The sequence below is a fragment of the Aedes albopictus genome, chromosome 1 (genome assembly GCF_035046485.1).
Source record: "Aedes albopictus strain Foshan chromosome 1, AalbF5, whole genome shotgun sequence".
NCBI classification, from domain to species: Eukaryota; Metazoa; Arthropoda; class Insecta; order Diptera; family Culicidae; genus Aedes; species Aedes albopictus.
The window spans coordinates 285,210,074-285,227,122 of record NC_085136.1 but is presented as its reverse complement, the minus strand read 5'-3'; the positions used below and the strand labels follow the sequence as shown (position 1 = coordinate 285,227,122).

Sequence of the window (17,049 nt, the reverse complement as noted above, 5' to 3'; positions counted from 1 at the left end):
GACTTCTCTGAGGAATTTTTCAGGAATTTGTTCCATAATGCTTCCAGATTCGTCGACAGATTTCGTCATAAACTTTTCCATAAATAACTCTGAAAAATGTTCCAGAAATTTCTCCAAGAGAAATCTCCGAAGATCTTCGAAGACTCCTCTAGAAATTCTTCCAGAATGCCGCATAGAATCCCTTCGAGGATTTCTTCAGTATTTCCTATGATCATTTGTCCTGAAGTTCATCTTAAGATTTTTTTGAGAACTTCACCAGGAGTTTTTTCGAAGAATTCTCCAGAAGTTTTTCAAAAGATTCTGCCAAGAATTCTAATAATTGCTCAGAAGAATTACTTTTGGAATTTCTAAGATTGCGCCAGGAGTTCTTTTGAAGACTTCTCCAGGGAAGTTCCTCCAGAATTTCAAAGTGATTTTCCGAATATTACATAAGGAATTCTTCAGATGATTCGTTCAGGAATTTCCTTCTTAACTGAATACAAAAAAATATAGAACAAAACAAAGGGACAAGCCATAATTGCCAAATTGTTGCTTTGTTTTCAAAACTTGTTACTGTACATAAGTTGATCAATAGTGCAATAAAAAACTTGTTCTTCAATAAAACATGTAATTGGAATGTAATTTAGTGAATGTATATCAATAGCTTGATTATATCAAAATGAGATTACCAACAAAATTTGTTATGGAAAAGCTATGTCTTGATAATTTATTTATAACAAAACAAGTTATAAAAACAGGTCATGTGATTTCGTAGTAATAAATTTGCTATTCTCCTCCGCTCGGGAAGCAAGTCGCACAAATTCGTAGGTGGTATTAAAAGTCCTGGACCGTTGTTATGAGGGTTGCCTTCTTCCCGTCCGAACCAAAGCACAAAGATTTGGGACTAATCTCTGACTCTTAGACAGGAGACGCAATCCGCATAACTTTGCCTAGGTTATAACTTTTTTCACAGACATCGGATCACGTCGCGGTCTTCGATAAAGTTCTTTGGCATACAGTCACTCACAATAATACCAAAGGGTTTATACATTGAACGCTTACAGAGCAACCTAGCGGCAAAATTCGAAAACTTTAAATTTCTGCATACATTTGGCCAAGTTTTCCCATACAAACTTCAAGCGTTTTGAGCGCCCCCTTAGGCTTAATAGTTTTTGCTCAAATTTTGAACGTAGATTCTGGGAGTCGAAAACAACTGATTCGAGAGGTAAGACTTGACAATTTTTTGTTTTTCATATAAGTGTGGGCCACCCTATTGCAGACCCATCATCTGTTTATTGATTTCAAGACGGCGCGCCGCGGCGATGATTCAGTGAAGAGAAACGAGTTATGGCAGATTATGATCGAACATGGTTTTCCGGCGAAGCTGATTAGACTGATTCGTGCGACGCTTGACGGTTCGAAATCAAGTGCACGGGTCGCTGAAAGGAGCGATGAGGAGAGCTGGTGTACAAAGGAGCATTATCACGAGGTCGCATATGCTCCTGGGCTTCGCGGTTGATATAGACTTTATCGCGATCGACCGTCGGGCCGTGGAAGAGGCGTTCGTACCTTTTAAGAGGGAGAGTGCGAGGATTGGACTTACGATTAACATCATAAAGACTAAGTACATGATTGCTGGTGGTCAACGTCGGTCCGGTCGTGGTAGTGGTGACGAAGTGGTGCTAGGTGGTGAAAGATTTGATGTTGTAGACGAATTCGTTTATCTTGGTACTCTAGTAACGCGCGATAATGATGTTACCCGCGAGGTGAAATGACGGATTGCAGCTGCGAATCGGACCTTTTTCGGTCTGCGAAACCAGTTGCAAACGAAGACAAAACCTGCCTACTCGCGTTGTACAAGACTCGCTTAGCACGGCCATGAAACGTGCACGTTGAAAGCAGCTGATCGGAGAGCCTTTGGAGTCTTCGAAGATCAAACGTAAAGTGCTGCGAACAATACTTGGCGGTAAAGTGGAGGACGGCATCTGGCGGCGTCGCATGAATCACGAATTGTACCAAGTATATAAAGAGATGGATACAGTGAAGCGAATAAAACACGGAAGGCTGCGGTGGACTGGGCACGTAGCTCGTATGCCGAACGAACGGCAAGCTTAAATTATATTCAGCAGAAAACCATGAAGAGGCCGTCAGCTTCGTGGTAAGCCGCGCACACGTTGGCTTTTTGCAGTTGAGGAGGACCTTAACGTTGAGGATGACTGGAAGCGATTGGCCCAGGACCGAGACCAGTGGAGGCGAACGCTTCATTCGGCGTAGACTCATCGCTACGAGTTGTAGCCCATTATTTATTAAGTATCATGTAAGTATCACTTTTACTCTTCCCAGAGTTGATAGAAATTTAATACGATCTCTCTTGACCTGAAATAATCATTTTATATATTATTTTATTGCATTAATATCAAAAAAGTTGCTATTTTTGAAAGTATCTCGCAACAAATAACGATGAATTTCACTTGGAACTTTGGCAATGGTCAACCTTGTTAAACTGAGAATCATTCCTAATTTGTGAAAGAAACTAATTTTAACACAAAAACTGCAGCAGCAACAAAAGCTGACACATGTACTTATTGTCGTTTTATCGTGCACTTGAAGAGCTCTATTTATAAGAAGGTAGCAATTTGCATAGAAGACATCTTGGGAAGTACAAACCGTTTTAAGAGAAGTCTACTCTCCAAGAGCATCTTAGGATGGGTCTCTTGAGTCTAATAGCCGGTTAGTGATTGAGTTTTCGTCGTTGTGCTGCACAAATTGGTTTATACTTGGTTTTAAAGAACAGGTTGTGAAATTTTTCAGAACCATTATAAAATAAATGTTGTTACTTGGTGTTTAACGGGGTTTCAGGGAGTTTAAAGGTGGCTGCAGGGGATCTCAGATGCACTTTGAGGGGGTTTGAAGAGCTTTCCAGGAGTCGGGATATTTATGAGGAGTCCCAAGAGGCCTCAGAGGGCTCCTGGGGTATTTCTAGCGGTACTCGGGAGCGTTTCAGGGAGTGTTATGGGTTGTTTCTCGGAGTCTCGGGAGTATTAAGATGCATTTCAGGTGGATCCAGGGGCCTCAGGGACGATTAAGGGGGTTTCAGGGGTCTCAAGGGAGTCTCAGAAGGATCAAGGGGCCTTAGGTAACATTCATAGCATCAAAAGGTGATTCAACATCCCCATACCCTCCTACTGAAACGCCTCTGCATACTAGGAGATCTCAGCAGCGTTTTAGTGGGTCTTAGGTGGTCCCAGGCAGCTTCCAGGGGGTATCAGTAGCACTTTGCGTGCATTTTAGGCAAGGTTTTAGCCGTTTCAGGGATTCTCAGAAGCGTTTGAAGGAGTTTCCAGTGTGTTTAAAGGGGTCCTAGGTTCCTCAATTCTTTATAGTTCGACGTCCTCACTGGGACTTGGCCTTCCTCGCTTTAACTTAGTGTTCTTTGAGCACTTCCACAGTTATTAACTGTTGGGCATTCTTTGCCTGTCATTGCATGAATTTGTATATTGTGAGGCAAGTACAATGATACACTATGTCCAGGAAGTCGAGAAAATTTTCCCGACCGGAACGGGAATCAAACCAGCCGTCTCAGGGTTGGCGATTCATAGCCTTAACTACTAGGCTAATTGGAGACCTCTTGTAGGGTCTTAGCCCGGGTAGAGGTGAATAACAAATCAATAACTAAAGAATAACATCATATCTAAATTTACAATTCTTTAGTATTTTATGAATAGCTCAGGATGACACATAAATAACAAAACATGCAATCATTGTAAAACTTGTAATTTACGAGTTATTATTGAAAAGTGTAATACAGGTCGGACTCGATTATCCTGAGTATCGATTTTTATTTCACTCCGGATAATCGAATTTTCTGGATAATCGAATCGCATATAAAAAAAATTCGATGAAGGGATCGTCCATAAATTACGTAAAAAAAGCTTGTTCTTGCTGCTTCTCCTAGCCACACTTTTTATATAAGTTTTCTGAAGTTTGAACGGGTCATCACAATTTGCTGCATCTTTCCACCCCTCTCAAAATTTGACGTAATATATGGACATTCCCTTTGTATGCTGTATTCAGTAAGGAAACGTCCATAAATTACGTCACGCTTTGAGGGGGAAGGGAGTTTCAGCAAAGTGTGACGACCCATACAAAAATTTCCTCTTCCATGTGTCTATAATAGCCCTGTCTAATTTTAAAAAATGTTCTGTAATTCTCAAATTCACCCCCATATTTTGATTGGAATCCAAAAAGAAATAACTGCTTTTGCTGGTTATTTGCTTATTTTGCATTAATGATGTAGGAGTTGAGCGAAAATTATTAAAATTCGTGAAAGCCTAACGTGTCATAAAAACCAGGTTTTCGGGGGCAATCATACTTTGGACCTCTTAATTTCAATGGATTTAGTTGAAGTTTTGACCAATCACTTCTTTTAGGATGTCAATCAAAATATGGGGCTGGACTTGAGAATCAGAGAACGTTTTTATAAAGCGGATAAGCCTAATTTAAAACTTCCTAGAGAAATCTCTAAAAGAATTCTGAGGAATATCCGGAAGAATTTCTGAAGAAATCCGTGCAAGAAATCCTGTAGAAAATAATGAAGAACAATATCTGGAGAAATTCCTGAAAGAACCTAGGAGAAATTTCTGCATGAATACCTAAAGGAATCCTCAAGGACTTCTGGTGGAATATCAATAGAAAATTCCGGAGGAAACTTTAAGAAATACTTATAGAAAGCCCCATAAAAATCCCATAAATAATTACTAGTACAACTACAAATATCCGTGAAAGAACTCTAGTATAAAATCCTGATGGAATCCCAACAAGAATTTCCCGGAAAAAATTTCCGTAAAATCTCCTCGGGATTGCAACAAATCAACTCGGTGTGTTCAGAGCGCTTATTCAGCATAAATCAAAGCAATACTGCGCCGAAGACATCAACTGCATTTGATGCATTCGCGCACTTTTATTAACGTTTTCGCACTTATAAAGCAGAGTGCGCAGTCCAGTGGTGAACTAAATGCGGTATAACAAATATTACTTTCATACACTATCAGCTCTAATAGCAAAACAATGTCATAATTTACCATCATATCAAAATATGTTATTATTTTGACATTATTTTTGCTATTATTTTGTTATTACATACAATACCAGAAACAGTTTTTATTTAGTTGTTATGCCATAGAAATTAAGTTATTATTTTTGTTATTCTAACTCTTATTTTTAACAAACTAATAGCAAATTTTTCCATTCAAACATTCTATTTCAATTCTCTTCCTTCGCCATTTCGTATTGAGGTTTTTTTTTCTTGTACCGACTATTCGAACCCTCTAAGCAGAATACCCTCTTCGAATGAGTGTAATCAGTTTCGTACCTTTTAATCCCGCCCTATTTTGCTTATCCTTTGACAGATACGCGTATTTCGACTACCACTTGTAAAAAGTGGATAACTGACACTGAGGAAGATTACAAGTGGTAGTCGAAATACGCGTATCTGTCAAAGGATAAGCAAAATAGGGCGGAATTAAAAGGTACGAAACTGATTACACTCATTCGTATTGAGGAGCTTCAGGGGGACTCTATGCTAAATTTCCGAGGGTCCGCTCAGCGCTTCCGAGAGTATCAAGGGCGTTTAAAGAGGTTCCAGTAGATCCCGAGTCCCAAGAGGTCCCAGGGCCGTTTCAGCGATGTTTCAAGTGATCTCAGAGGCAGGTTAGGGGATCCCTTGGAATTTTTAGGTAGCCTGATGGTTTCAGGGAAGTTCCAAGCAATCTCAGTAGCATTTCAGAGGATCTCACGGGTATCAAGGGAATTGAAGAGGGAGCTCATGGGCCTTTTAAGAGTTTCCTCCGTGGTTTTTCAGGGAATCTTATGGGGCTTTAGGGAGATCCCAGAAGGTCTCAAGGGCATTCCAGGGGGTCTCAGGGGGCTCCTGAGGGATTCCAGAGAAGCTCAGGGTTGTGTCAGGAGGTCTCGGGAGTGTTAAGAGGCATTTCAAGTTTTCCCAGGGGTCACAGAAGCGTTTCAGAGAGTCTCAGGGGCGTTTGAGGGGAGTACCATGGAAAGTTTCCACGTTCGTCTCTATGAATCTTGGTTTCGGAATTTTCAGCTAATAAAATGGTAGGTTACTTATTAACAAGAGCTCTGATAGGGTGCCGAACAACTTGGGCTGAAGCTGCTTCATTTTTCTGATCATTTTGCTTATTTGAGGATTAGCTTATTTTTTCATCAAACCGATCAGAACAGTTGATTTCGTGTTGCACTATTTTTGGTGATAGGTATCATGTATAATTTTGTAAGTGCCAGCACGGCTAATTCAATTGACGAGCTTTGTATACTTGGCATTTTTTTACTATCGGAAAATGTTATGGAAAGTTTCAAATAAGTGAAATTATACAAAAATTGGGATTATAATAAAGTAAGAAAACAAAACATTTATTTGTATTGTATCCCAAAAACTTAAAAAAAAATAAAGCTCAAATTAAGTCCGCAAATATTCAAAAAATTTCTCACCTGGGGATTTCATTTATTACCGTGAAGTTTTTTTCCACAGCAGGGCTCATGGATATATGACCAAAAAAATTGAGGAAAATTCAGGGTCATCTATTTTCCCGGAAAACTCAGGTGGAACTTTTTTGTTTTCCCTGACACTACATACTTTGAAAAATCATAACTCCAAAACGAAGCATCGTAGAAACATTTTTTTTAGACAATGAAAGCAAATTTTCTCAGGAATCAAAAAAAAATATGAACTGGAAAAAGTTTTCCACAGTTTACAAAATTCGTTAAGAAAATCCGAAAAAACTATTCCCTACTTCGTGGAAAAATTTCGAAAAAATATTTTTGAGAAGTTTATTTTATAAACTTCAATTGCTGAAATTTTTGGAATGCACTTTTTTCGTTCTTGAGTTATGGCCAATTTTGTTAAAAAATGTCCAAATGTGCCATAAAAGCCTTTTCTTTGAAAAATAATCACCCAAGAACTAAGCATCGTAGAAACAAAGTTTTTTAATGAAAATTAAAGCAAATCTTCTCAAATTTCAGCGATTAAAAACTTATAAAATAACATTCTCAAAAATATTTTTTCGAAATTTTTTTACGAGTTCGGCAAAGTTTTTCCGGCTTTTCTTTACAAATTTTCTCAACTGCGGAACATTTTGTGGAAAACTTTTTCCAGTTCATATTTTTTTGGATTTCTGGGAAAATTTGCTTTCATTTACTTAAAAAACTTGTTTCTACAATGCTTCGTTCTTGAGTTATGATTTTTCAAAGTAAGTAGTATACACGAACCCTGCCTGTGGAAAAAGTTTCATGAAAATCTGAGACCCTTCGGCCCAATTTGTACGATAATAAAATAAAATGCCCACCTGCTTCTGCATGACAAAATGTCACATACTACCCGTCATAAGTATAGATTCACAAAAAGTATTGCAACAATATTGCATCACGCTGACTCACCTCGATATCTCCAAAACCTGAGTTGTTACAAAGATGCTGTCTTCAGCAAAGTTATTCAGGAGCCCAAAAGCAACAACAAGATGGCATTTTTCTAGGTGTTCTAGTTTAAGAGATATCAAGGTGAGTCAGGATTATTGTTGCAATACTTCCTGTGAGTTTATACGTATGACGGGTAGTGTATATCTAAGATAATTATGGCTTCTCAAGCCCACATTACTGAGTGTAATTGATGTTGTGTATAATCCAATATGCCAAATGCAAATGAAAATAAATACAATTCTATTTTTTTCATACCATTTCCTTACACAAGGATGCAATTATATTTCATCTTTATAATCACTCACCTGTTGACTTTAAATAAATAAATAAATAATTTTTCGTCATCAACTTCATCATTTTGAAAATTTTTGAGCAGAAATTCAAGCTAAACAAAAATACTCTTTTTGTCCAGATAATCGAGTCTTCCGAACTACTAAGTTCCGAACATTAGAATGCCGTATGCGAAAAGCATACTTTGGCCACTATTCGTTGCTTTTTTCAGATCGTTTTTATTTTTTATTATCACTATTTGACTTACACGGTTAACTCTGTTTTCCAACAAGCATGATATGCTTCGCAGAAAGTACTGCTGGGTAATTACTATACTGTTTTATGATTTTATGAACCTACTATAAAACTATCTCGTCGTGGACAAAAAGCTTCACATGACTTTCTTCGAAAGCTCACGGAATAAGGATATCTAGATCAAAATGGATAAACGTTTTATAATTTTCTTCCTCGCCCGTTTTCTCTCTAGCCATATACCCACCCTGGGTACCACTGCGCAAGCCCGAGCTTTGGCTTCGCTCGCCGTGGCCACCTGTCGTGCAAACGAAAAGCTTCCAATTCCCGTTTCAGTGAACATCGGTAAAACAGACCGTTCCCCCGAGCGAAAATCTTACAATCTAAATGGCAAAGAAACAATGTTCGGAAGCCAGAGCATGCTCCAATGAAATTGAACAGAAAAACAGCAGTCACTTAGTCACTCACCTGTATGTGTGGCGATCCTAGCAGATTGATGAGTTCTCCTTTTTCGCGGCCGTACTTGTGGCCCGGCGCCGAACTGATGGCATCGATGGCATCCCGGCAGCGGCTGATGGCATCACCCGTGGGGGCCCGCCCCGGATTGATAACGGAACTACTAACTCTATCGTATAGCTGATGGAGGGGGGATTTTTTTTGGCGGCAGGAAGTGGGAGCAGTTTGTGTGCGCATTGGTCAAGGGTGAAACAATCGAATCGAATCGGGGGATATTCCAGCGAACGTAAAAAATAGAAAAGAAAGAAAAAAACGAGAAACAAGAACGAGAGATGTGATTTTCTTCAGATAAAGTGAGGTTCGTTACTTTGAACAGTTTTTCAGAAAAGTGATTTGCGAGGAAATCCGAATTTAGAACAGGATTTGAGAAACTTTGAGAGTTCTTATTGGGTACCAGTGTTGGGAATACTCACTTACGAAAAGTTATACTCACTTGTTTCTATCTCAGAAGCATGCTATGCAGTTTGCCGAATAAAGTAAAGGTCGCAGACGCATACCAAAACCGTGAGAAAGCTGTGAGCACTAGGTGCCTATGAATTACACGAATTTTACACACCTCGTACTCACAGCTCTCACAACTTTGGTATGCGTCAAACATCTTTTTTTTTTTTTTTTTTTGAAAGCATGCTTCTAGACTGAGATAGAAGCAAGTGTGCATCACTGAGTATTCCCAACACTGTTGGGTACTACTTGCATACTCATTCGGGAGTTACATATTGCTATCCTGTCCAAATCTACTGTATGAAACAACTTCCAAAATCACTGTTCTGAACTACTGTGTCAATCTATTCGAAAGATGATGCAATGAAAATGAGTGCGGTAGATGAACGCAATTTAAATGATGAGAACCAATCACGAGTGAAATTGATAAATGAATGATGACAAAAGGTGGCGTAAGCTCATACGACACGACACGGGCGACGCGTCGCTGGCGCAGACCATTACCTGGAGCAGTTCATGCAGCTTGACGTCGCGCAGCATGCTGGCCAGCACTTCCGGATCGCAGTTGGTGTCTTGCAAAGCGGTAATGTCGTCTAATGAGTCGAGAACCTTCTGGATGGCCTCCAGACCGGCTTCTTCGTCGGCCCATTCGTTCAGGCTCTCGGAGGCGGTCCCGATCGCCACTGCAATGAGAACGTGGGAAGGCGGTGTGGTAGGAGAAGAAACGAACGGGGGAGAAAAGAAAAACAAAATATGAATTGAAATCAAACAAGTTGGCGAGAGTAGAGCAATGTGTAGATTCTTTTTTGTGTTTCGATTGAAGGGGAACGAATTTCAGTGAGAATAGGGAGAGCGTCGAAAAGCATGTGGTTTGAGTGACCATCACATGATGCGACATGATCAAAGACTGTGATTGAATGAATTCTGAATATAAGTAATGGAGAGAAGAAAGTCAAAGTGTAATGAAAAATAAGCGAAATTTTGTTAAATCTAATTTTGAATATAGCTCATAAGCATCATGAAAAATAAACTCTAGGCGTAAAGCAAAAAAAAAGTATTCCAATTTACTGTTTTTTTTAATTGATAAACTCAGTATCCATTCACTGGACAGTTGATCTGAAGAACATGCTAATCTCAATATTTCATGCAACATATATTTGCCCTTAATTTCGGTAGTGTTTTTTTATAAACCTCAGATATTGCTTTGGAACATCTAGTATTCTTTTCGTGGCTATCAAAAAAAGGTAGCAAAACTGTAACACAGACTGTAATAACATCGCCGGGACAAAACGTCGAAAGACAGCATGTAGAATGCTAAGAAGTCAAAAGAGGCAGAATGAATTGGTGCATTCTTAAAAATTGAGAATGCATGTTCTCATACCTACATACATATTGAACTGAAAATATCCCAAAACCAATCGACCAATTTCATTGGCCCATGAAAACGCCCTGACCGTTTTTCAAAACCAAATAATATTTTTTTCTGGTTTTGAAAAACACACCAAACTAAATTAAATTTTACAAATTTTGCAAAAAAAAACTTAATGAACTTTTTAGCTTTTGACGCCTACAGACTTGTAACAAAAGCTTCATTTATGACATTGAAAGTTACTCTTTTGTAACGTAAATGTATCACCTGTGTATGATTATATCCAAGATCCGTAAGATTTCTTCCAGGGATACTTTTGTAAATTTTCCTAGAGGTTTCTTGGGATTTTTTTTATGAGATTTCAGAATGAATAAACCTAATGACTTCTTTAAGACATCTTCTATGGACTTCTTCCCAAAATAGCTCCATGATTTTACTCCAAAAACAACTCCAAGAGTTTGGTCCTTAAATCTATTAAGGTTTCTTTCAGAAATTCCTCCAGCAATTCCTTCAGAAATACCTGCAAGGATTTTTGAGGAATTTTTTTTAAATCCCCTCAAGAATTTCGACAAATTTCCTTGAGAATTCTTTCTGGATGATTTGCATGGGTTCTTTCTTGATCCACCAGGGATCGCATTTGAAATTTTTCTGGAAATTAATTTTTCATTTTTTTTTTTTTTGAAATTTCTCCAGAGATTCTTTGAAAAACTCTATATAAAAAACCAGAAAATCTTGCAGGAATTTCTCCAGAGATTATTGCATTATCTGGCAACACTGCTCGTCGGCTTATGCGTTCTATATAAGCTCCGTGTTTTTTTCGGTTTTTGTGCTCCAATTCAACGTTTTATTTGGTGTTTTATGTTTTGATCATATGCATATGTGTTGTGTTACTTCATGCTGCTGAAGTTTCTCCAGAAAAACATAACTGTAGTGCGTGAATCGAAAATGCTGTTTTTCATTGTGAAGTAATCAAAACAATAAACTAATCTAAACATCACGCCAATTTATTCGCCTGAAGCGCCATCTGGTGGAGATTAGCTGAAACTGAAACTTGCATTCAACATTGCGTCGGATTGTTTCATCTACATATCATCACTCGCTCGTCCCTCAGCTTCGTAGTAGTTTTGAGCATTCAAGTGTCCCCATTGATAAAATTCACACTGATCTGTTTCGGAATATTTTGGCTGCATTAAATCGTAAAGATGGAATCATGTCAAATTTGCTCTAGCTCCTTGGATTCAAGTAGGGCTATTAACTGCAGCGGATCGTGTGGTAAGATTTTCCACTTTACATGTGTTGGTATTACCAAATCGCATTACTCTACATGGTGTGCGAAAGTGGGCATGTTCTGGTTCTGCGAATCCTGTCGTCTGAATTTTGAACCAGCAGTATATGATCGCGAGAAAATAATTATGAAGGCGCTGCGTGAACTGCTGATACGTACGGATTCAATGGATACGCGTTTAGGCAATTATGGCGATAATCTAAAGAAAATCAACCGAACGCTTTACGGTTCTCAACAGTCGTCGAAAACTGGTAACACGTCGGTTCCGAAAAAATCATTTGCTCAATCCATTGATGAGCTTAATTTTGACGATTCTATTGATGATACGGTTGATCGCTCGAGGTCTTGTGATGACACGTCGTTCTTTGAGGTCTTGGACGAAGTAAATGGCTCTATCGCTTTGTTCCCGGAGAAGTTTGTCATCGGCGGTGGCAAAAGAGTCCAGATAGTGACGAACCCATCCAGCAGTTCGACTAATAGAAACAGCGCACAGCTTGATGATGCGTCCACGATATCAACTCCTCCCTCCGCAAGGCGCCATTCGAATGCTCCTGCAAACAGTGTACCCCCTACCGAGCAGCGATCTAGCAGAAATGTTAATGAGCAGAAGGGTAACCGACCCAATACTCGAGATGGTTTTATTAGGCCCTCTTCCATTCCCCTGAAGGTTGCGAACAATGCACACGCTCCTAGTGATGCCGAGTCCTTCTATGTTACTCCTTTCGCGCCTGATCAGCATGAGGATGAGGTTAAAAAATATGTTATTGAAATTTCGAATGCAGACCCGTCTTCGGTAAATGTGACTAAGCTAGTCCCCCGCGGAAAAAACATAGAAGATCTGTCTTTTGTTTCTTTCAAAATCACGGTATGCAAAACTGTTTCGAGAGCGGTTGGTGATTCTTGGTATTGGCCAGATGGTATTACAGTGAGAGCATTTGAACCCAATCCAAAAAATGGAGTTGCCGCGCGACTTCCGACCATGTCGTAATAGGAAATGAAATCTCTCCAGCACTGCTTTCAGTTCACTCGGGACGTGCAACGTTCCCTGTCTTGTCAGGTAAACTTTTGAACAGTATATGTCCCGCCGAAGCTCTGCAAGATGCTCCACATAATTTAAATGGAAGCTCAATGTTTCAGTCCCATGGTCACCTCGATTCCTTCACACCACTCGATTCATCTTTCTCGGTTAACTCGGGACGCACGACGTTTCCTGCGTTGTCAGGTAATCTCTTGAACGGTATATGTCCCGCCGAAGTTTTACTAGATACTGCACCAATTTTGAATGGAGGATCGATTTTCCAGTCCCGTGATAATCCTGTGGCCCAAACAGAAGGTTTCCCTGACAAGCGCTTCGTTTCAACTGGTCTTAACCACTTCTCGTCATCTGCTCCCCGGGGACTAGTAACGTTCCCTGTTCTATCAGGTAATGTTCTGAACGGTATATGTCCCGCCGAAGTCTCCATAGATCCTACACACAAATTGATTGGAGGTTCATCCTTCCAGTTCCGTGACAGATCAACAACTATCGCTAAGCAGCAAAATATTCCCTCCACAACAACTGTACCTGTACCTGCCGATGACCTGGGGAACACATATCCTTTAGCCGCTATTACTGTTTTACCAGGTATTAGTAACAGTAGTATATGTCCCGCCGAAGCCGGGAAGGATACTGCACCTTACCTGAACAGTGATTCTCGATTGCAGTCTGACAGTACAACTACGAATGTATCAGCAGCGATTCGTTTCTCGTCGGCATCGTCTACATCCACTTCTTTTGAATATGGGCAACTGCCTATTTCTGATCAGAACGCTGTTTCAAGTCGCAGAACATACCAGAGCGTTCATGATTAACAAATATTTAATCATGATTAATCATTGATGATTAAAATTCCAATTTTGGTGATTGTTGATTATGATTAATGATTAATTTGATTTTTAGAATGATTAAAGATTATGATTAGTGATTAAAATTGGTTTTACCTGTGATTATTGATTATGATTAATGATTAAAAATGGCCCATTGATTAAAAATCATGATTAATCATGATTAATCAATCACAAAAAAACTGTAAATGATTAAAATATATTTATTGTTTAACATGTTTTTGATGTTTCAAAAGTGAAAGATAACTCTGTCCGGGAGATTTTTGAAGAAAAAACATCATAAATTATGTTATATAGAACAGCATTTGAACCAATTTAAATTGGATCATAAATTTCATTGAAGAATCATTTTTGGTGATGAATGATTAATGATTGATTAATATTTTTTCTTATGATTATGACTACTGATTAATGATTAGATTGCAAAAACAGTGTGATTAAGATTAATGATTAATGATTAAATGAAATTTTTTCGTGATTATGATTAATGATTTTGATTAATCTTAATCATTAATCATTAATCATGATTAAATTTATGATTAATCATTAACGCTCTGGAACATACCACTTGGCATCACTTCCTGCCGTGTCAGGTAAGCTCTACAGTGGTATATGTCCTGCCGAGGCCAGGGATGATACTGCACCAAATAAGAATGAATTTCCCCCATTCCAGTTTACTGCTCGTGTTTGCTCAGATGCCACAGATACATCGTCGGAACCGAAACCCCGATGCTCGCGGCTTACGGACTAAGATAGACAATTTCTATTTAGCAATCGTGGAGTCGAACTATGATGCTGTAGTCCTTACCGAAACGTGGCTGGATGAGCAAATCTATTCTGCACAGTTATTCGGAAACGAATACGTTGTATTCCGGAACGATCGCAACAAACTGAACAGTAAAAAGACCCGTGGCGGGGGTGTTTTAATTGCAGTACATAGCCGCCTGTGCTGCAGCCTCGAATCTGCCCCAATAAGCGCTTCTCTCGAACAACTTTGGGTGAAGATTAAACTACAAAACAGGTTGTTAAGCCTTGGTGTTCTGTACTTACCCCCGGACCGGAAATCAAGTTTAGAATGCATTGAAAGTCACCTAAGCTCAATTGGTACGGTGATGTCCCAACTAGATGAGAATAGCATTACTATGATTTTTGGTGATTATAACCAATCAGGCATAGTGTGGATTCAACAAAACAATGAACCTCCAGCAATCGAAATACTCAAATCTAGGATATCTGATTCCTGTTCCACCCTCCTTGATGGATTTGAACAACACGGCCTGATACAAATCAACGATGTGCTGAATAGAAACTTTCGACTGTTGGATCTACTTTTGGTAAACGAGGCAGCCCTTACTGAATGCACTGTGCAAGAATCAATTTACCCTCTAGTTGGTCTTGATGCTGATCACCCGGCACTGGAAGCTTGTGTTTGCTTGTCAGCGCCCATTATTTTCGAAAGCGTTGATGACACAAATAGCCTGGACTTCCGCAATGCAAATATTTCTGCGCTCAAAGAGACTCTTGCTCTAATTGACTGGCGTAATCTTGAAATAATTTCGAATGTCGACGAAGCCGTGGATTTTTTTACTCAAGTAGTAAACCGCGCGATATCTTCCAACGTTCCACTGCGAAGACCACCTCCTAAACCAGTTTGGGGCAATGCTCGTCTTCGTCATCCAAAACGATCTAGATCGTCTGCTCTCAGAAGATACTGCCAAAATCGTAATGCGTTCACGAAACGACTGTTTAATGAGGCCAGTAATGACTATCGATTGTACAACCGTTTCCTCTATCGACGATATACAAGGCGAACTCAAGAAAATCTCCGCTTGAATCCATCTCAATTCTGGTCATTCGTTAAATCTAAGAAGAAAGAAGAGGGCTTACCTGCTGAAATATATTTTGGAGACCGTCAAGCTCGGACATCAATCGATAAATGTAACCTCCTGGCTGATTATTTCAAGCAAGTATTTCGTAGTACTATTGCTTCTGAGGCTCAAGTCAATAAGGCTATCCAGTATACTCCCTGCGACATGTTCAACCTTGATGCCCTTTCCGTTACTCCAGATCTAATCAAAGCAGCCATCATGAAAATAAAGTAATCTCATTCCATCGGTCCAGATGGTATTCCGCCGAGCATTCTGAAAAAGTGTTCTGATGAACTCGCCATTCCACTAGCAAGGATATTCAATATCTCTTTTGAACAAGGCGTGTTTCCAAGATATGGAAGTCATCTTATATGTTCCCGGTTCACAAAAAAGGAGATAAACGTAACATAGAAAACTATCGTGGAATTACGTCACTCTGCGCCTGTTCTAAAGTGCTCGAGCTAATTGTGAATGACGCACTATTTGCTGCATGCAGGAACTACATTTCAGTTGACCAACATGGCTTCTACCCGAAAAGATCAATTTGCACCAACCTTATTCCTTTTACGTCGATGTGCCTGCGGAATTTGGAAATAGGAAAACAAGTAGACGTCGTGTATACTGATCTGAAAGCAGCATTCGATCGGGTTGACCATGCCATTCTGCTTGCAAAGCTCGATAAGCTCGGCGTCTCCGAAGGCATGATCAAATGGTTCAGATCTTACCTTACAAACCGTCTTCTCAGCGTGAAAATCGGAACTGATGTATCATACAGCTTCACAAACTTCTCAGGTGTCCCGCAAGGCAGCAATTTAGGACCCTTACTCTTCTCAATATTCTTAAATGATGTTGGAACGGTTCTCCCAACTGGGTACCGCTCGTTTTACGCTGATGACGTTAAGCTCTATGTTGTCGTCCGTTGCATTGAGGATTGCATACAGCTGCAGAATCTAATCAACAAATTTGAAATGTGGTGTTCCGACAACTTTCTAACTCTGAGCGTCCAAAAATGCAGTGTTATAACATTTCATCATAAGAAGGATCCAATAATGTACGATTACCAGATGAACAGTGAAAGGGTCCAACGTGTCTACAATGTTCGGGATCTCGGAATATCGCTTGACGCCAGCCTAACATTTAAGCAACACTACGCGGACATTATTGCAAAAGCGAACAGACAACTAGGATTTATGTTCAAGATTGCCGATGAATTCCATGACCCTTTGTGTCTCAAAGCCCTGTACTGTGCACTAGTACGCTCAATCCTGGAATTTGGATCAGTCATTTGGTGCCCGTATCATTCAAATTGGATCGCGAGAATGGAAACCATACAACGAAAGTTTGTCCGTTATGCCTTGCGACATCTTCCCTGGAATGACCCAGCGAATCTTCCCTCTTATGAAGAGCGTTGTCATCTACTGGGTCTTGAAACACTCGAGCAGCGACGAACTATAGCACAGGCAATGTTTGTCGCAAAAATGTTAGCTGGCGGTATTGACTGTCCTGAAATATTAGGTCAACTCAACATCTACGCACCCGAAAGAATCCTACGTACCAGAATTTTTTTGCAACTCGAGAACCGGTCAGTGGACTACGGGATTTACGACCCGATCCGCTTTATGTCGGCACGATTCAACGAATTCTACCACTTATTCGACTTCCACGAAACATCAACCACCCAGTTTCGCAAC

General features: G+C 39.7%; 1 protein-coding gene across 4 annotated transcripts in view; it reads right to left on the bottom strand.

The window, feature by feature from the left end:
* LOC109414942 (peripheral plasma membrane protein CASK) overlaps positions 1-17,049 on the bottom strand; it is a 676,441-nt gene that overhangs the window by 278,669 nt on the left and 380,723 nt on the right. For 3 of the 4 annotated variants that reach the window (XM_062846943.1, XM_062846944.1, XM_062846945.1), the window contains 2 exons: positions 9,457-9,635; positions 8,464-8,631 (listed from right to left, as the gene is read on the bottom strand). The exons of the other annotated variant lie outside the window; for it this stretch is intronic. In XM_062846943.1, the coding sequence (XP_062702927.1) occupies positions 8,464-8,631; positions 9,457-9,635 (347 nt within the window). The remainder of the gene's footprint in view (positions 1-8,463; positions 8,632-9,456; positions 9,636-17,049) is intronic. 4 annotated transcript variants of the gene reach the window in all.